The 18,625-nt window shown below is 41.6% G+C and overlaps 2 protein-coding genes across 6 annotated transcripts in view; both read right to left on the bottom strand.

The window, feature by feature from the left end:
- The window catches only part of topbp1 (DNA topoisomerase II binding protein 1), a 65,020-nt gene extending 58,650 nt beyond the window's left edge, over positions 1–6,370 (bottom strand). Inside the window, exons 1-4 of one of the 2 annotated variants that reach the window (XM_052015837.1) lie at positions 5,946–6,370; positions 4,102–4,200; positions 3,890–4,024; positions 597–740 (exon numbers count right to left, since the gene is read on the bottom strand). In XM_052015837.1, coding sequence (XP_051871797.1) covers positions 597–740; positions 3,890–4,024; positions 4,102–4,191 — 369 coding nt within the window. In that variant the 5' untranslated portion in view covers positions 4,192–4,200; positions 5,946–6,370. The remainder of the gene's footprint in view (positions 1–596; positions 741–3,889; positions 4,025–4,101; positions 4,201–5,945) is intronic. The other variant, XM_052015838.1, reaches the window with a different exon arrangement.
- A 5,142-nt stretch (positions 6,371–11,512) lies between these two features.
- Positions 11,513–18,625, bottom strand: part of LOC127570492 (dnaJ homolog subfamily C member 13) — a 118,693-nt gene continuing 111,580 nt past the window's right edge. For 3 of the 4 annotated variants that reach the window (XM_052016122.1, XM_052016123.1, XM_052016124.1), the window contains 3 exons: positions 16,209–16,352; positions 14,901–15,000; positions 11,513–12,324 (listed from right to left, as the gene is read on the bottom strand). In XM_052016122.1, coding sequence (XP_051872082.1) covers positions 12,224–12,324; positions 14,901–15,000; positions 16,209–16,352 — 345 coding nt within the window. In that variant the 3' untranslated portion in view covers positions 11,513–12,223. Of the gene's footprint in view, positions 12,325–13,060; positions 13,165–14,900; positions 15,001–16,208; positions 16,353–18,625 lie in introns of all 4 variants that reach the window. The other variant, XM_052016125.1, reaches the window with a different exon arrangement.

The raw sequence follows: 18,625 nt of genomic DNA, 5'->3' as shown, positions 1-18,625 counted from the left end.
CATCCAGAATAAAACAGCCCCTTCAACTGGCATTCTATATAGCACCTTAAATAATATCTCCTGACAAAATGAATCTATAAGATCACGTCCACTCCATGCAAGCTTTAGCTGCTCCTCTGGACCCGCACTTCTTCCATGCAGGAGGCCAATGGCTGTTATTTGTAAAGGTTGTAGGTATGCTTGTGGGGATACAATGGTGCAGCTGGTAGAGCTACCGTCTCAGAGCTCCAGGTTCAATCCTGACCTCCAGTGCTGTCTGTGCAGAGTCTGCATGACTATGTGGGTTTCTTCCCTCCTCCCAAGGATGTCCGGAGCTGGTTAATTGGTCATTGTTAATTGCTGCCAGTGTGAAGCTGGGGGGTAGAATCTGGGGGGAGTTGATGGGAATGGGGGGGGGGGGGGGTGGGGGGCGGATGTGAATTAAAATGAAACTAGTGTAAATGGGTATCTGGTGGTTGGCACAGCCCCAGTGTCCATAGGGCTTGTTTCCATTCTGTATGACCCAATGAGCATAAATACCTTATTAAATTGAACATAAAGTGTAATAAGAAATTCAATATTCTCTGTTAAGCTTCATTTAGTACCACTTTACTTACTCTGGTTTTCTTCTCCAAGCTGGTGCATGAAACCACCACATCAGCCATGACCATGCTGTAGACAGGATGAATAGCTTCAGGTACATTCCGTTGTTGCTGAAGACAAAATATAACTACTTGTGGACCAACAATCCTACAACCAAGCTGAACAGAATGAAGAAATGTCAAAGGTTAAAACAGTGATTGCTATGCCCACAGTAGGATTGTGATACCAGAACTGCCAACTCTCAAGATTCATGTTCTCATAGAGTTATACAGCACGGGATCAGGCCCTTTGGCCCTGCTCGTCCATGCTGACCAAGCTGCCTTCCTGCGCTAGTCCCATTTGCCTGCATTTGGCCAATAGCCCTGTAAACTATGTACCTGTCTAAATGTCTTTTAAGTATTGTAATTGTATCTGCCTCTGCCAGTTCCCCTGGCAGCTCATTCCATATACCTACCACCCTATGTGTGAAAAACTTACTTCTTAGGACCCCTCTAAATATTTTCCCTCTCACCTTAAACCTTTGGCTTCTAGTTTTAGACTCCCCTACTCTGGGAAAAAGACAGTGACCATCCACCTTATCTATCCCGCTTCTGTAAGAACAAATGAGGTACAAAAAGGTATAATGTTGCTTCAAGCAGGCAGAGCAGTTAGCATTGCTGCCTTGCAGCTTCAGTGATCCAGGTCCTATCCTGACCTCTGGTATCATCTATGCGAATTTGCAAATTCTCCCTTTGACCACATAGGTTTCCACCGCTTGCTCTCGATTTCTACTACAACCCAAAGATGTGCTGGGAGGAAAGTGGAGTTGATGGGAGGTTGAAAGAAGATAAGTTGCAGAGGTGCAGGGAAATAAATTCTTATTTTCCTTTTCCACCAGCTCAATCATCTGCTGTACTCAACCCTACAATCCTCAGATACTTGCATTCTAATTCTGGTCTTTTTTACAGCTTTATTTTTTCAGCTGTTAAGACCTTCCTAAACTCTGGAATTTCCTCTTTAAACCTCTAACTCTCATGTCAATCTTTACAACATTCCTTCTTAAAATTTGGCTTATCTGCTGCAATGTACCCTATTACCAAATTTTGTTTAATAACGCTTCAGTGAATACTGTGGGACATCCTACCATGTTAAAGGGTTTATACAGGTCATTACTGTTGGAAAATATTAATCCTTTGGAAATACTAGGTCTTTGTAATGGGAATAACATTTTTCCATAGGTGGGTAAATGATTTGATTAAAATCAAGAGGGGAGATAAACGTCAGATGCACAGAATTAGGCCAGATGTTAAGAATGGTTCTTTTTGCAAAAATTAACTACCTCAAAAACAAGTTGTCTGTGTGCCTGATTTGATACAAGCATTCTAAAAAGAGCTAGGCACATTCATAGAGGTGTTGACATCTCCTGTTAGAGAGGCAAACAAGTAATCAAGATCTACTGAAACTTGCTTGACTGCCAGTGAGGGTAAATCCTGATGAGGAGTCGTCAGCACAAAATATTAACTTCCCACAAATGCTTCTTGACCCACCAATTATCTCTAGTATTTTCTGCTTTTATCTTTGAACAACAGTTTTTCTTCCAACCTTTCTTGGTTCCTGGTACTTGGATGCCTCATATGTGCTCATAGTTAATTTCTCATCAATGCATTCTCAACAGAGCCGCTTCTTGCCTCATTAACCTTCTTCTAACATTAAATCATTGAGAAAAGTAATCTTTTTCTAATCTGGATTACTTTTCGATCCTCCTTGCTAATCACAGCGCACACATAGTAAAGGATGATTACTGCTCACTGTTCTGTGATAGTGCTGGGGTGACTGTCGCCCTTTTCCCTTAAGCAGAAACCCAGCTTACATGTTGATCTGTTGCAGATGTTGATCAAGTTTTTTGAAGAAATGAAGGTTCTACTTTAATTACAAGAGTTTTAAGAATTATTAACTAAGCAATACAGCCAAAAGAAATACATGTTTTTATTTCAAGATTGCCTTAAATAATATCAGAAGCATAGAACTGTTTAGTTTATGTACCTGCTTAGTATTCAACAATTCATTCAGTAGTTCGTACCATGCTGTGATCTATTTGATCATATCTAGGCCAAGGTTTTTCAGGCAAGCACTAATAATTCCAAAGGAAAATGCCAACATTTGTCCATTTAAATCTCAACATCCAGATTGTTCACACCAAGGAAATATCCAATGAGGTGTAAAGAGGTCTCTTAGTCTCTGGCAACATTGTCCTTGTGTTCTGCCCTTGGAACACCCTGACAGCTTTTAAGAATAGGCGAGACTGGGTGGGGCAGACCTTTGTCTCCTGTTGAACCCAGGACTAATAAAGACACATTTAAAAACCATTAGAATGAACATAAATTATTTTTTTAAAAAAACTAAAAAAAAATAAAACTAATTAAGAGCACTTGAAAATACTCCTATGGAGGCCAACACATCCAAGATTTATGGTGGGAACTGATATTCTGGAATTTATTTCCAGGGAAGCAACATACCACAATAGAAAAGTGAACTCTTCAAATGATGATGGGCGGTCACGGTTCTCCTTCATGGATTTCTCAGTGTTCAACTCATCTCTGTATAAGTCCTACTAACCAGGTGAACTATGCCAAATTTGGATGGGCCCCAGATGGTTTAGAGAGAGTCAAAATACATCTTCGCACTAAAAGACAAATTGCTGGAAGAACTCAGCAGGTCAAGCAGCAAAGGGATGATCAACGTTTCGGGTTGAGTCCCTGCACCAGAACTGAGAGTGTAGAGGGAGGATGGCCTGTATAAAGAGGTGAGAGGGATAGATGGGACAGGGCTGGTAGGTGATAAGTGAACCCACATGAGGGGAGTGGGGATGATGGGAAGATGGAGCCAGGTGGGGCAAGGGGATGATTGTGGAGACAGAGGCTGTGGGGTGACGGTGGAAACAGATAAAGACAAAAAATGGGCAGATGGAGTCGGGAGGGGGTAGGCAGGAATGTGCTAAGTTTGGAGGAGAGAATAACTGTATGGCAACTTCAAGCTGATGAAGAACAATTCCAGCTTTCCACATCAAGTCTCATGAGTTAACTGAGTCAAGGTATTTATGCAGAAGTGAACCAAAACTTGACAAAATGGACTTGAGTGCACTGATGGATTTATGGGGATTTAATTAGTTCCACTTTCCTGCCTTTGATTGTATCTGGGTACCATTGCCATATAAAACAGTAGCAGCAGGTATTATATTTGATTTTGTTTATGCTTTTGTAGCAAGTGATAAAAAACAAACATAAAAGGAAAACTTCATTCCACAAGATAAAAACATAAAAATAAGCACCTTTTTTAGATGATCATAAGCAGCTCCCTCAAATGGGTCACATATATAAAGCGAGCTGTCCTTTACTTTTAAACTAAACACTTCATCTTCATTGACAGTCTGCAGAAATTCCTCTGATTTAAGTTCTTTAATTGCCTGGAAAGCAGGAAAATAATACTCAAGCTTATTTGTATTTAATGAAATTAAAAGAAACTTTAAAATGTTTAACCAACCTTAAAAGCTTTTGTGAAATATTCAGAATCTTTCCCCTTTGTTTTTATAAACTTTACAAGGAAAGACTCTCGGCCTGCAGACTTCGCCATTTTCACAATCTGAATTTGGAGATAAAAAATAATATCAATTTACATTTAGTCTCTCATTTACTGATACACAATGACCTTCTGCAATCTACCAGGCAATATGGAAGAAAGATTTACTCTCTGGCTGTCATTTCAAGATATGAAAACAGTAAAGGTCCTATGGCACCCTCTCAAAGCAGTGGGGAATTGAAACCTCAACCCCACTATTCCCGAGTCTTCACAGTAGCTTTCAAACCCATGCTTAATAAGTCATTATCTACCTCAGCTTGTGTAGTTGGTGGTTCAAGGATACCTTTATAATATTACATCTCAATCAACACCCCCCCCCCCCCACCCCCTATAACATGGTCATTAACAAATTGCTCTCTGTGGCACCTTGGTGTGTTCCCTACAATAGTGACTGCACTTAAAAAGCACTTCATTGGTTCCAAAGTGCCTTGGACTTCCAAAGGTTAAGGAAGACTCTATAGAAATGCAAGTCTTTCCTTCTTTTGAATAATTCAAAGAACCCGCGATCGTCCCAAAACAATTCCTATATCATGTTCAACTTCCAAACACAAAAATTCAGTCCCTCAAGAATTGAATTTCCAGCGTAATTGTGGCAACTTTTAAAAATATATCCTTGAGCTACCAGAGATCACAGGTATAAAATAAAAGGGAAAAGAACTTCAACCCAACAGCCTCTTCTGCTCCTGCACTTTCTTTAGCAAAGTATCCTTTATTCTGTTACTTCTCCTCAGTTTTCCACCAAATTGCATCACCTCACATTTCTCTGCACTAAACTTCATCTGCCATGCATTTGCCCATTCTGTCCGTATCCTGCACACGGTTCACAATACTATCAAGTTTTTTGTCATTGCAAATTTAGGATTCTGGTTTGCAACTCCAGGTCATTAACATTTATCAAAAACAAAAGCAACAGCTCCAGCTCTGATCCCCAAGGAATGCTACTATACACCTTTCTCCAGTCTGAAAAACAGTCATTCACTATGGTGCTGCGTTGTCTGTTACTTAACCAACTTCTATCTATTCTGTCAACGTCTCTTTTATGCCATGTTCAGCTTCAACTTTATTATGCCTGTTATGTGAAACCTTATCAAACACCTTCTGGAAGTCTATACACACAATATCAACTGCATTACCCTCATCAACTATGTCAATTCGATAAAACAGATGCCAAAGTGTTTAAATTCCATTTGTCTTTAACACATCCATGCCGGTTTGCCTTAATTAATCCAATTTCCTCCAAGCGGGTCAATGTTTTCAAATGCTTTCTCACCAATAGCGTTGACCTCCTTGGCCTTCAGTTACTGGGCATATCCTTACTCTTTTAACTTGAACAGGAGAGTGGCATCTGCCAATCTCCAGTCCTCTAGTACCACCCTCTAATCCAAAGAGTATTGGAAGATTGTGTCCCAGTGATTTCCTCCCATCCTGCCTTCAAAATCCTAGGATACGTCCCATCCAGTCCTGGCGATTTACCTAGTTAGATTTAATAAACTTTTAATAACTCTGCGCCATCAATATTTAACGTATCTAGTGTCCCAACCACCTCTTCCTTCACTGTTACTTTGCAGGCACCCTCCTCCCTGGCGAACACAGACGCACACACTCATCTAGTACTTCAGTACCATGTATGTGTACGTTCCCCTCGCTGCCCTTTACTGGGCTACACTCCTCCCTCTCTCCATCAGACACTGGCTTTGGGCAGGAGAGTAGCACAGAGTCACCGCAGAATCGCCAGGGGCCAAGCTTACATGATGCACGGGGAGAAGACGACAGGCCTGAAGAACTGGCGCCAGGTCCGGGGGCCGCCTCGTTCCCTCCTCACCTCCGAGCGGTGCTGTCCCGCGTCCGGCGCCGCCGGAGCTCGCACCGGGCACCCACCAGACCCCAGCTCCACGCCTCCAACCCCCGAAAACCCGGCCGGCGAGAGAGAGCCCGGGCCCGGTATCGCCTCACCTCAGGCGGCCTCCAGCCCGTCCGTCGCGCCACCGGAAGGCCCCCGTTGCCCGGCGACTGTTACCCGGGAAACGGGGACCGTCCTGAGGCGAACCTGGGCGAGCACCGCCTGAGGTTGTATATAACCTGAAGGGGTGATTGTGGTCAGATTATCGCCCGGGTTTTCAGGGGGGAAAAGATTTCAGGCATTTTCCTGGATGGAAATAAGTTCGGGCCTTGAAGGAAGCGGCGCGCGAATGAAGGGGTCACGTGACTTACTGGAAATGGGCGGGGCTTCTGGCAGCATTGCTGCAGGAGGAGGAAACTCTGGGCCAGGTGTGGACACATCTGGGCAGGAGGAGGAAACTCTGGGCCAGGTGTGGGCACATCTGGCTGTGATGAAGGAAGTCCGGGCCCAGGTGCTGCATACCCAGACAAGAAAAGGGAACTCTGGGCTCAGGTGCAGGCACACCTGAGTGGGAGGAGGGTCTGCCAGGTCCAGTAACTTTGCCTGCCCACTTTGTGTTGCTGACCCTATGATCCTTCCCATTACCTGAGGAAATACCCCCTTAAGGATTTACCCAGTTCTTGTTTGCATTATTCATTTATCAGGACACAGCCTTACAAAGGCACAAATTAAAATTCAAGTTTGTAATGACACTGAAGGTGGCTATTTGCTCCATCTGGGCTATGCCAGCTCCTAGTAAAGCAATCCTTAGTGGCATTCCCCTATTCTTTTCCATTTCCAAATTCCCTTGACAAGGATTACCTAGGATGTACACTTAACCCAAACAAACCACATCAGTGTCTGCACTCCATCCAATCCTCTCCTGCTGTTCCTCATCTATCATTGTGACCCTGTTCCCCTCTCGTGTGCTTGTCCAGACCCCCTTAATCCATACTATTTTCTTCAACAACTCCCTATGGGAGCAAGTTCCACATTCTCACTGCTGTTAGGGTAATGTTGCCAATTAAACCAAATTAAATGCAGCACACAACAAACCACACCAGCCTTTGACTTTGCCCATTAACTATATTTCTTTATTAATTGCGATTAGTTCAAAGATTCACTATGTAGTACCAAAACAAACTTCATTAATTCTTTGGTTACACAACTCTTTTAGCAGTTTCACAGCCTTCAAAACTCATCAAGTCTATTTGGATATTACCTGCTCTCGGTGAACCCAGCCAGGGTTTGACATGGCAGGTTCCTCTGACTCAGATACTTAGTTGCTTCTTCTGCAATTTGTTGGTCTCTAGAGTTGTTGCTATCAATCATCTCATGAAACACCTTTTCATATTTCTTTGTAAACTTGTCAGATATTGCTTTGATTTTAATAGCTTATTACATGGCTGAAGTCAATTCCTTTTCCATATATGTACTTACTTGAAACTTTGAATTCTTGCTGGTTCTCAATCACCTTAGCCGCCTGGTTCACAATTGTCAGAGTTGAGACTTGTACAATACTATCCCTGGTATACAGCATCTTGAAGTTATCTCCATGTCTCAGTATCAGGAATAGTGGGGGAAAACACAGCACTGTAAAATTGTCTCAGGTGGAAAATTACTGCAGTTATGCTCCCACACTGACACTAACCAAATGTCAGCATGAATCCACTTCACATCATCCCTTCAACTTCATACAAACTAAGTCTCTTTTGTTTTCAATTCTTCCATTTAATTTTCTTCTCTCTTCAAATGTCACAGTAAAAGAGCTTCTACTGAATTCCCCATTATATTTTAGGAGGCATTTTGATGGCCACTACTAATGCCCTTCACCAGAAGAGAAATATTCTTCATGAAAGCTATCCAGCCTCAGAATGCCCATTCAAAGTGGCCTCATGCTATTGTCATCAGGTCAGAGCATATGGTGTGGCATGTAAGCTCTTAAGTATTACAGATTCCAGCATCTGCAGTCTTGTATCTGCCAATAAAGATAGTAGTTTCTATTTGTCTCAGACACAGAGCAAAGTTATGGAACAGTCCCAAGGTTTTATACACACAGTATAATCAGACAATGAAGAGATGAAAATGAAAAAAAATGAACATTATCTATTGCGCACGTGAAGGACAATAGAGTTCAGGCCAGCTTATTACTTTCCACTGAGACAGCAAAACAACAGCCCAAATGCAGGAAGAATTCTCCAAGTAATGGAGAGGTGAACTGTTGGTTCTCAATGGAGATAAATGGATCTAGTTGGGTATTATTATTGGCCATAGTTGGGCACAAGCAATCATGAGAATAAATCGAGGGACTGTGTGTCTGAAGGCCTGGGATAGAGAGGGGATCCAGGGGTTGGTCTGGTGCACTTACCCCACCCAAGCAAGCCCTGAGATAGTGGGCTTGGGAGACAGTTCACAGACACTGCCAGACCAGTGTTACAGGCTGCAGAGTGGAAAGTGGTTGTTTGATGGTTACTTGGGATGGGAATGTACTGAATACCGGCAACTTCTCCACATAGGGAGTGCACAGTGATGGTCTCGCACCATTGCAGATACATCTTACACACAATATGAAGCTTGACTAAACGTAAAATGGAGCAGGCCACTCAGCTGGTGTATGAAGGCAGTGCCTTTAACAAAGCCTTCATCATCCTGTCTACCGTCTTGTAGAAGGAACAATATGAAGGCTCGACAGAATTAGTTTCACTGTTAGTACCAAAACTGCCCATATCAAAGCACCATTGGATTCTATGCACATCTGTGAAAATAGCTCACCAATTCAGGATTGTTCAGCCATGCAAAGCTGGCTCTTAGCATCTCTTCTAAACTGTAGTCTTTCCAAACTTCACACCCAAACATTTAAGTTCTTTGTCTTCATCACTATGAGCAAGACAATCATGCCAACTGACTCCTTCCTACCTCAGCCAACTCACATCTCACTCGTTTCTTAAATATCCCATCATCTCTTAGCTCTTGTCATTTTGACCTCTGCACTAAACCCAATGAAATGCCGACCACCCAATTTTTTTTTGAGTCAGTCACCTGACAGAAGGTTTCTTCAAGCACTAACCTCCATCTAAAGAAAAATCTCCTTGCCTCTCTACTGCCCTTCATTGAGGTGCTTCCTAAATCCTTCTCTCTCTCCTGGAGCTCCATGACTAACACCTGTAATCAGATTTAAGACCACAAGATATAGGAGCAGAATTAGGTCATTCAGCCCAGAGTCTGATCCAGCATTCAATCATGGTTGATTATTTTTAAAACCCATTCTCCCACCTTCTTCCTGTAACCCCCTTACCATTCAAGAACCTATCAATCTCTGCCTTAAATACACCCAATGACTTGGCCTCCACAGCTCCCTGTGGCAATGAATTCCACAGATTCATCACCCTCTGGCTAAAGAAATTCCTCATCTCAGTTTTAAAGGGATGGCCCTTTGAGGCTGTGCCCTCAGATCCTAGAATCTCCTACTAACGGAGACATCCTCTCCACATCCTCTCTATCCAGGCCTTTCAGTATCCAGTAGATTTTAATGAGAGAACACTCCCTTAATCCCTCTGAACAAGTACAGGCCCAGAAACATCAAATACTCCTCATACATTAAAGCTTTTCATTCCTGGGATCATTCTTGTGAATCTCCACTGGGCCCTCTCCAGGACCAGCACATCCTTCATTAGATACAGGGCCCAAAATTGCTCACAATATTCCAAATGTGGTCTGACAGTCACCTTATAAAGCCTCAGCAGTATGTCCTTGCTTTTATATTCCAGATTTCTGTACCTGCCGCAGAACCAAAATTCCCCTCGTTACAAATGTAAATCTACACACCTGTTGCATTCCACCCTCATTACCTACTATCATTTAGTTCTAATATTCATCCAGTTGGAAGGCAGAAAATCATCTGGAAAGGTTTACCTTGCTTCTTCTGCATTATCGCCACTGGAGACCAAGAATCTAACCAAGCCTCTCATATCTCTTCAGCAATTTGTCGTTGCTTAGTGAATTGATCTGAGGTAAGAGGACAAAAACCAAATGCTGGAAACACTCAGGTCAGGCCACACCAGTGGCGAGAGGGAGAGAGAAACTAAAGATGAGGGGTCTTCAACCCAAAACAGTATCTGTTTCTATCCACAAATGCTGCCCGTTACCTCTTCCCTGCATTTTTGGTTTTGTTTCAGAGTTCCAGCATCTGCAGTTTTTTTTCATTTCCACATAGTGGTGACACTCAGCTCTATCTCACCACCACAATTTCTGCTCAGCTAAAGTTTGACATCAGACCAGCAGAATGACAAGCATCTGGTAGCTCAACACCATACGACCCACTTGATAGGCACCCCATCCAAAACCAGTCACTCTGGCAACACAAGTAGCAGTTTGTACCACCTATGGTATGCACTGTAGCAACTCAGCACCTTTGAAGCCCACCACCTCTACCAGAGAGAACAAGGGAATACCACCACCTGGAAGTTGCCCCCCAAGCCACACAGCATCTTGACCTAGAAATATACTGTCCGTAAGGAGTTGGTACGTTCTCCCCATGTCTGCGTGGGTTTCTGCCGGGTGCTCCGGTTTCCTCCCACATTCTAAAGTACAGGTAGGTTAAGTTGGGGTTTAAAATGGGCAGCGCGGACTAGTTGGGCTGGAAGGGCCTGTTACCACACGATAAATAGACAAAGATAAATAAAATAAAATCAGTCCCTTCACTGTCACTGGGTCAAAATCCTGGAACTCCAAGAGCATTGTGGGTACAGCCACACCTGGAGGACTGGAGCAGTTCAAGGCAGCTCACCACCACTTTCAAGTGCACCCAGCAATGGCAACTAAATGCTGGCTTGGCCTGCAAAGCCCAGGTCCCTTGCATAAAGCCAGGATCCAATGCCTTTGGCCCAACACAAACTTTATTCCGAAGTGCTAGCTCCATCCCTCTCCATGACAAAGAGTGCAGTCTTAGCAATCTGTTTGACCAAGTTGCATGTCAAGACTACATCTGTCATGTCATTAGGACAATCAGCTCCCACCTGTCTCATGGCTCAAGCCTCCCTCTGCTCAACTGCCGCTGAAACTTCATGTCTGGACATGACTATTCCAATGTATTCCTGGCTTCCCTCATTCACCATTTGCAAACCTTAAGTTATTCAAAACTCTCAAATCCTTGTGGCATTTTACCATATTAAGACAGTATTACATTGCGAATTGTTCCAAGATTCATCTCACTGTTCCTTTCAGATGCAAATCCAGGTTAGAAAAGATCTGTTGCTTCGTCAAATTCGTTGCTGATGCAGAATTTGAGGTTTGGTCTCTCATTTTTTTGTAAAAAAAGAAGCAAAGGAGCTAAAACAGATCTTAATACAAAATATTCTGTTGGAGAACATCTTCAACTTACTGAAGTAGCACAAGCAGATTACTGCATTAATGCAGAATATTACACAACCAAGGATGCTAATTCCCTTTGCACTTTATTCTTAAAATTTTATGTACAAGACTGATTTACTAATGTACATTCAAATATAGAAAGTTTACATATTGGTATTGTATAGCACAGGTCACAATTACATTAAGTATTTATAATATGAATGTCCAGGTTAGCACTTTTGAGGCATCTCATCAGAAATAGAAAGCAGTTATACAAATGTTTTACAACGTTTTAAGCAGGCTCATTAAAGATTAGCCAGTAGCAGAACAGTGGTCCATGGCCTGATCAGAAACTGGTTTAGTTAATGTTTGTTACTTCTCAAAAAAACTTGCCTTACTGTCGTGCTTTTAAAATTTCAGGCAGAAGGTTAACCAGTTGGAGAGATTCCAACTCCTGCTATCCCACAAACTGAAAACTAAAACTGTAAAATTAAGAAAAACAATCCAGTATTTAGATTTACAGTCAGATATATCAAGTGCAAAGAAAGTAAATATTTGGGTATTTGAAAAATCTTGAGCTTTCCATTTCGTGAACAATACCATTTTCAATGGAACTTGTTGATCACCTGTATAAAATTACCATTTTACAAATAAAATGTAAGCATTATATTCTGAATGTAACAAGTGGGAAGAATTAACTTCTTTGTAATTGTTTACAACACTTTATTCAGGTCATAATAAGGATGGTTCACAACTATGATGTACTTCATCTTCAAGGCAAGGAGTGTTGGCCATCTTTCATCTGGCTACATCAACCACTTCACTGTCTACAGGGGGTGGTCCACTTGGAATTACTGGTGATATTGTTCCTGAAGTAAGATAGCCAGCAATTCCAGGACCTGGATAAAAAGAATACAAGTTGCAAAGTATGTTTGGATTTGTTTACAGAACACTTTGGAAATTACTACTGTTGCTCTTAAACCAACACCACATAAAAGTTTATGAAAATTTACAGTTTTGAGAGTACCCCAAAATATTAATTTCTAATTTTTTTTTTCATTTCAACTCATTACAAGATCCTAATTTCTTAATCTACATCAAAAATGTCAATCCCAAGACATGCCACTCACCAAGGCTTCTTCAGCTGCATCTCCCAAACCCCATACTCTGCCAGTTAGAACAGGTCAGCAGGCACATGGAACTCCACCCACAAATTCTCCAGGTCACACCACCTTGACTTACAAACACACTGCTGTCCCTTCAGCATTTGATCCAAATCCTGAAGCTCCTTACCCAGCCTGTGGGGGAAACTTTACCACAGGGAATGCAACAATCCCTAGATGGTGGTTCATCACCACTTTTTCAGGAGCAAATAATGGACTTGCCAGTGCCCACACCCAGCAAATTAATGAATTAACAACTTTAATCTCAGTTGGTATAGGGAAGGGTAGTCTAGCTATGGAAAAAGTCCATATGAGCATGAGAGAGTTTGAGAGGTCTCACTTGAGTACATCCAATTTTTGGATGTTTTGAGGAAAAAAACTTCAAGCCAGTAAATCCACAGACAAAAGTCTGGATGTACAAGTAATTTAAAGAAAAACCTCAAAAACAAGCATTGAGGAAGATTTTATCTACCTGCTGCACAGTTAAGAATTGAACATTGTGCCTGCCAGAGAAGCCCTAAAGCCCACTTCTGAGATGAAGGGGACTAGTACCAGTAAGGAGGGAAGGTGAGGCACCTAGGGAAGAGAAAAGATACACAGAAAGTGATAGAAGAAAGCAGAGAGAAAAGCATAATGCCGTATTAAGTAAATTAAGCAGAAAAGCACGGATTATCTTGGGTAGCTGTTAATCTTTTACATAAGAACTTGAGCAATAGAATTAGTACTGAATATCCAGCATAAAATGTGACTGAAGTGAGGGTGTAACATAAATGAACAAGCCTCAAGTGAATTTTACTGGTGACATTCTATTAAAGAGCCCTTTGTAAATACCATAAAATGAGAGGCATTGCACTTCATAAAAAGCTCACAAGCAGTCAAAAGCTAATCCTGGCAGTTAGTTTCATAGTCATTTTATGAAGTCCCCAACGAAAGCTTTGTTCTACCAGAGTGCTTCAAATCAGTGGTTTGCAGATATAAATGAGGAACAAACTGTCTGCATATTGGTGACACTATGGCATCTACAATTAGATCAAGAGTACCAATTATTCCCAGCTTTAGCAGCAACCAAATTCTTCCTAGAACAGCTATAGTGACGAAATGCAAAAGATGATAGTGATCAGCTCATCTGTACCTTTGGTGCTTTTTTTAAAAAAATCCTGTGTCCACAGCTTCTAAATAAGGCTCAAGTGAAAGGGCTTCAGGAAGCCCTTAAGCCAATTGCCAATTCAACAGATGTCACATTAAAGCATAATTTGCACACAAGGATTTATTGCTCAAATAGAGTTGAACAAAAGAAGCTTAAGGCAACTGGGCTACTGGAACATTCTGTTACTCTGTGAATAAGTAATATAAATGTTGCATCAGTACTTATGTTCTCATGCAAAAGGTTTTGTGGAGTATGGCACATATTGCCTCAAACTATTATTGAAGCTAGTCCAATCACAATTTTAGGTGGCATTAAACAAAATATTAAAAGGGGAGAGCAAGAGGTGCACAAGCATATTCCAATGAATAACAATTTTATTTGGTGCTAATGTTACCAAGATTCAGCCATTTACCATTATTACTCTCAACTTGAAAATTGATTTTCCAGTACTATTACTCTTTATACACTTGCTTTTTGCATTATTCGAGGAAGTGCTTCCTATTTACTGTTTCCAGTATTTAAATTTACTTGGGAATTCCATTTGGAGCACTTGAGAGATTGTATTTTGAATAGCATTTTTTTTGCCTTTAAATGTTTAATTCATAGTTGATAGATGGTTATGACAACCAGAGCCTCCCGTTTGTACCTTTTCCCCTCACATCCCCTCTAGCACGTCTTTTTGAAGGGGCTGAAAAAGGACAATACTTTCAAGCCAAAATTCCAGTTGGTCTGACCCGGCGGCTTCTAGAGTTGGGACTGATAATCATGACACTGTCAAATCAGTGAATTTTCCACTTCTGAATCCACGTTACAAAACTAGAAGCCAACAATAAGATAAACAGATGGTTTATCCAGAACAGGTTACTCAAGAATGGGAAAGTAAAATAAAAATCAGACTAGAAGGACTGGTTGTCATACCCATCAGCTTCAAATTCAACATTGAGGGAAAAAGAAAAGTGCTGTTCAAAACAGAATCTCTCAAGTCCTCCAAATGGAATGCCCAAGTAACCTTTAAATGCTTGAAACAGTAAACAGCCAGCTCTTCCTTGAATATTTCTAGTAAAAGTTGCTTACTTGGAAAGAGCAGCTGCCATCAGGAGTCAGGTCTGAAGTACAAGCCATAATTCAAATCATTGTATTAGACACTCGCTAGAGAGTTACTCACCTGTCAGATATCCTGCTGCATGAGACTCAGAAATGAATAAATCATGCTTCTGGTCTTTAAAGGCACTCCACACAGAAGAACGACACAGGATTTCATTCACCTAAACAAAAATGTTGTTAAACACATTGTAACCAACACCCCAGATGACTGTACACAAGAACAATGCCACCTCTCCACACTGAACATAGAGTAGCAAAAAATTAATTATCAAAGCCAACACAATGACAATGATACAATCAAAAATATAACAGGTATATTAATTCTTCACGCATGGAACAATAAGATGAAAAGTTTTCTCATTTGATCAATTCCTGAAAACTGACTTTTCACCACTCTTGGTTAAATGATCAAGTCCATTAGGGGGTTGTGGTTCTGATTAAGAATTGCATCTGATCTGACTTCAGCAGTTTTCCAGCATACTGGTTTTTATTTCAAATATAAAGTGGTTTTACAGTAGATACGGAAAAACGTTTTTTCTTGATACTTAGGCACTAGCATCATCATTACACAAGTAGCTCAAAACACAGCTCACCTGCTGCACTCAAAGTCTAAACTCAGCTTTAGAAAGTGTCAAGGGGTATGGAGTCAAAACGAGGAGTCCACGAGGGCTGGAAGCTCAAACTTTTATTACCATGGTCAACACATACTGAGATAGAAAGGAGCAATGTAGAATCTGATTACAATGATTGTGTCCCTCTCCAATCAGTTTGACCAACTTTAGACCACGTAGGCTGTCACTTAGCACTATACAGTCCAAGGGTAGTGCTCAGCATGGATATGGTGAGCTGTAAGTAACGATCTTAAACCACAAATGGTATAGTGCCAAGTTCACAGGACAATAAACAAAAATCAATAATTTGTTTACAAGGCGAGGTGCTATGCAGTAAATCTTGCAGAAAGTCAGACGTGGCTTGTGTTCCTACTGGGAATCTCCAGTGAAAAAAAACATTTCAGCAAATCTCTTTCCAGATTGGCACAGATTACTGCCCACAGCAGGCAAACCAGTAAGGCCTTCAATGTAAAGTACCTTCAGCCTTATACTGGCATACTGTGGCATTCCAATGGTTTCAGTAATACTTTAATTCTGGCAATACCTCCATCCATTTCTTTGGGACATAGAATTTACAAATAAGATTTGGAAAAAATAAACTTTTCTCCCCAATGGCACACTCTCATTTCCCACTATTTACTTTGATTGGCTTGGGTTATCAGGTATCCAAATGTATAGATTATTTTAGCAATGGGGCAACATCTTGAATTGGTCTGGATTTTTCATCAGGGCATCATTTGGGAAATGAACACATTTACCTGTTCACCATATTGTAAACTCCGTGTCATTGATTTAAGTGCATTTACAATCTGAGCTTTAGTAGCAGCTGGGTTTTCAACCCTCTCAAGTCCTACTCCTTCCAACAGCTGCAAAAGATATGGCACCAACTCCATCTTCAGACCCTTGTGGGGGTAAAAAAAAAAAGGAAAATGTTTTAATTTCCAAGTCACTGTTACCAAAGAGTTGTAAATTTACTATTTCCACAAGTCTATTAAAACTTTAACCATGCTGCAAAGCAGTAAAGGGAGAGAAATTCCAGCTGTACAATTCTAACTGACTTATAAATCTTGTACTGAGCCCAGCTTACTAACTGCTACTTCAATATCTAGTTCAGTGCACTCTAACACAGAGCTCAGAGATACATGGGATGTTGATGGATGTGGTGAATATCCCACTCCCATCCTTCCACACTAAACACACGCATCTCCGCCTTTCAAATATTGCCTGCTTCTGCCCCACCTGAGCTCATCTGCCAATAAAGACCTGGTTCCCCAGCAAGTCCCACTGCCATCTGTTCAAACACACCATGCTCAGCTTGTACCCTTGACTTCAGCTCTGACTACATTTCATCCCACACCAGGCCTTTGCAACATTCTGAAATCAAAAATGATGTTGGAAATATTCAGCTCAGGCTGCATCTGTGGAAAGAGAAACAGTTAACGTTTCAGGTCAGAGACCAGAACTGGGAGAGGAAACAAGATAGCTTCAAGTTGGAGAGGGAGACAACTGCAGGAGGTCAAGGTTTACAGAAAGCAGTTAGAAACAAAGGGATTTTAGAGCTGTGAAATGCCAGCCAGAGCTGTTGTTGAACACTGAAACCAAAAGGAAAATGCTGGAAATGATAGTGCATTGGGCAGTGTCTGTGGAAAGAGAAAGTTAATACTGCAGATGGATAACCTGACAGCAGAAATAGCCAGCTCTGATACGAACAGAAAATGGTGTCACTGTTGAATTTGATATAGAGCCCAGATGGTAAATGACATGTCCTTGTAATTAGTTGCCTGGGATGCGTGGAAAGCATACATTGGGCTTCACTGAGACAGTGCACTGCTTCTTCTGGAAGGACTGTTCACGTCCCTAGATGGTGGGAAGTGATGGGGTAAAAAAGCTGTGAGAAGAGGAGTGGTGACCGAGGTGGAAGAGGATCATGGAGTCAAAGGGATCGAGCCTTTAGGAATGCTGAAAAGCAGGGTATTTGGTGGTGGCATCTCATCGAAGGTGGAAATTGTGAAGGGCGATCTATTGAACTGGTGGGGTGGACTGAGAGGACCAGAACTTTATTCTTACTCCAGTTGGGAGGAGAGGGCAAGAGTAAAGATACAGGAAATTGTAGAGGGGAAGCCACAATTAAGGAAAAAGATCCACAGTCTGGGGCTAACTCAATGTAACTGCACTGTGTAATGAATTGACCTGTACAATCGGTTTGTAAGACAAGCTTTTCACTGTACCTCGGTACAAGTGACAATAATAAACCAATACCAAAGACTAGTTAGTGGCAGAAGAGCTCATCATATCAGACTCAGAATTCACGGATACAACTGCTCATCTCTAAGCCTATCATTTTGTACTGCTCAATTTCCCGTATTCCAAAGAATACGATCCAAAACTATCTCATGACCAAGTTGTGGGCATGCTACATTGGCACTGGAAACGTGGCGACACTTGTAGGCTGCCCCCAGAACACTCATTGCAAAAGATGCATTTCACTGTGTTTCGATGTACATGTGACTAAAGATATCTCAATCTTAAAATCTTCTACATTGTTGTAAATCTCCTTCACACACCCTCTCGTGCTATCACATCATTCAGTGTGGTGACCACAATGGTAAGCTAACATTTGTGAATATTTGTAGGACTTGTTCAGGAAGGTGCTGAGCAATTCCATTATCATTCAATAGAAGGCTCAGCTTTGAACCAAGCAGAAAGGAAGTGGTCAGCATTGATGAGTTGGGCCATGCTGTATTACTCTACGACTCTATATGGGGATGGAACAGAGGCCTATACTGAGGACTGATTGTTCAGTACTAGTGAGGGGTGATTAGAAGGGATGGTGAAGAGGCAGCAGGGGATAGAATTGGTGGGAGAAATGGGGTCATAGGAGAGTGAAGGGAAGAAAGATCTGGAGTATTTGAATTCATGAGCTGTTGAAGCTTACAATGTCTCATCATTCTTCCTTGTTCCAACAACTTTCAATGGCTCTTGATTTAAATGCCCACAACTTCAAATTCCCACTTGTTCAAACCACTTCATGGCATTGGCCCTGCTAGTCCTGTCAACTCCTCCAGCTCAGTACTCACCCCACCCCAACCACTCATTGTAGCCACTACCCCACCCAGGCTAAGTGACTGGGCAAGGACATGGCATTTGAACGTGGAAAAATGTGAAGTCTACCACT

This window comes from Pristis pectinata, chromosome 5 (assembly GCF_009764475.1).
Source record: "Pristis pectinata isolate sPriPec2 chromosome 5, sPriPec2.1.pri, whole genome shotgun sequence".
Lineage (NCBI taxonomy): Eukaryota > Metazoa > Chordata > Chondrichthyes > Rhinopristiformes > Pristidae > Pristis > Pristis pectinata.
This window is presented reverse-complemented; position numbering and strand designations above follow the sequence as displayed.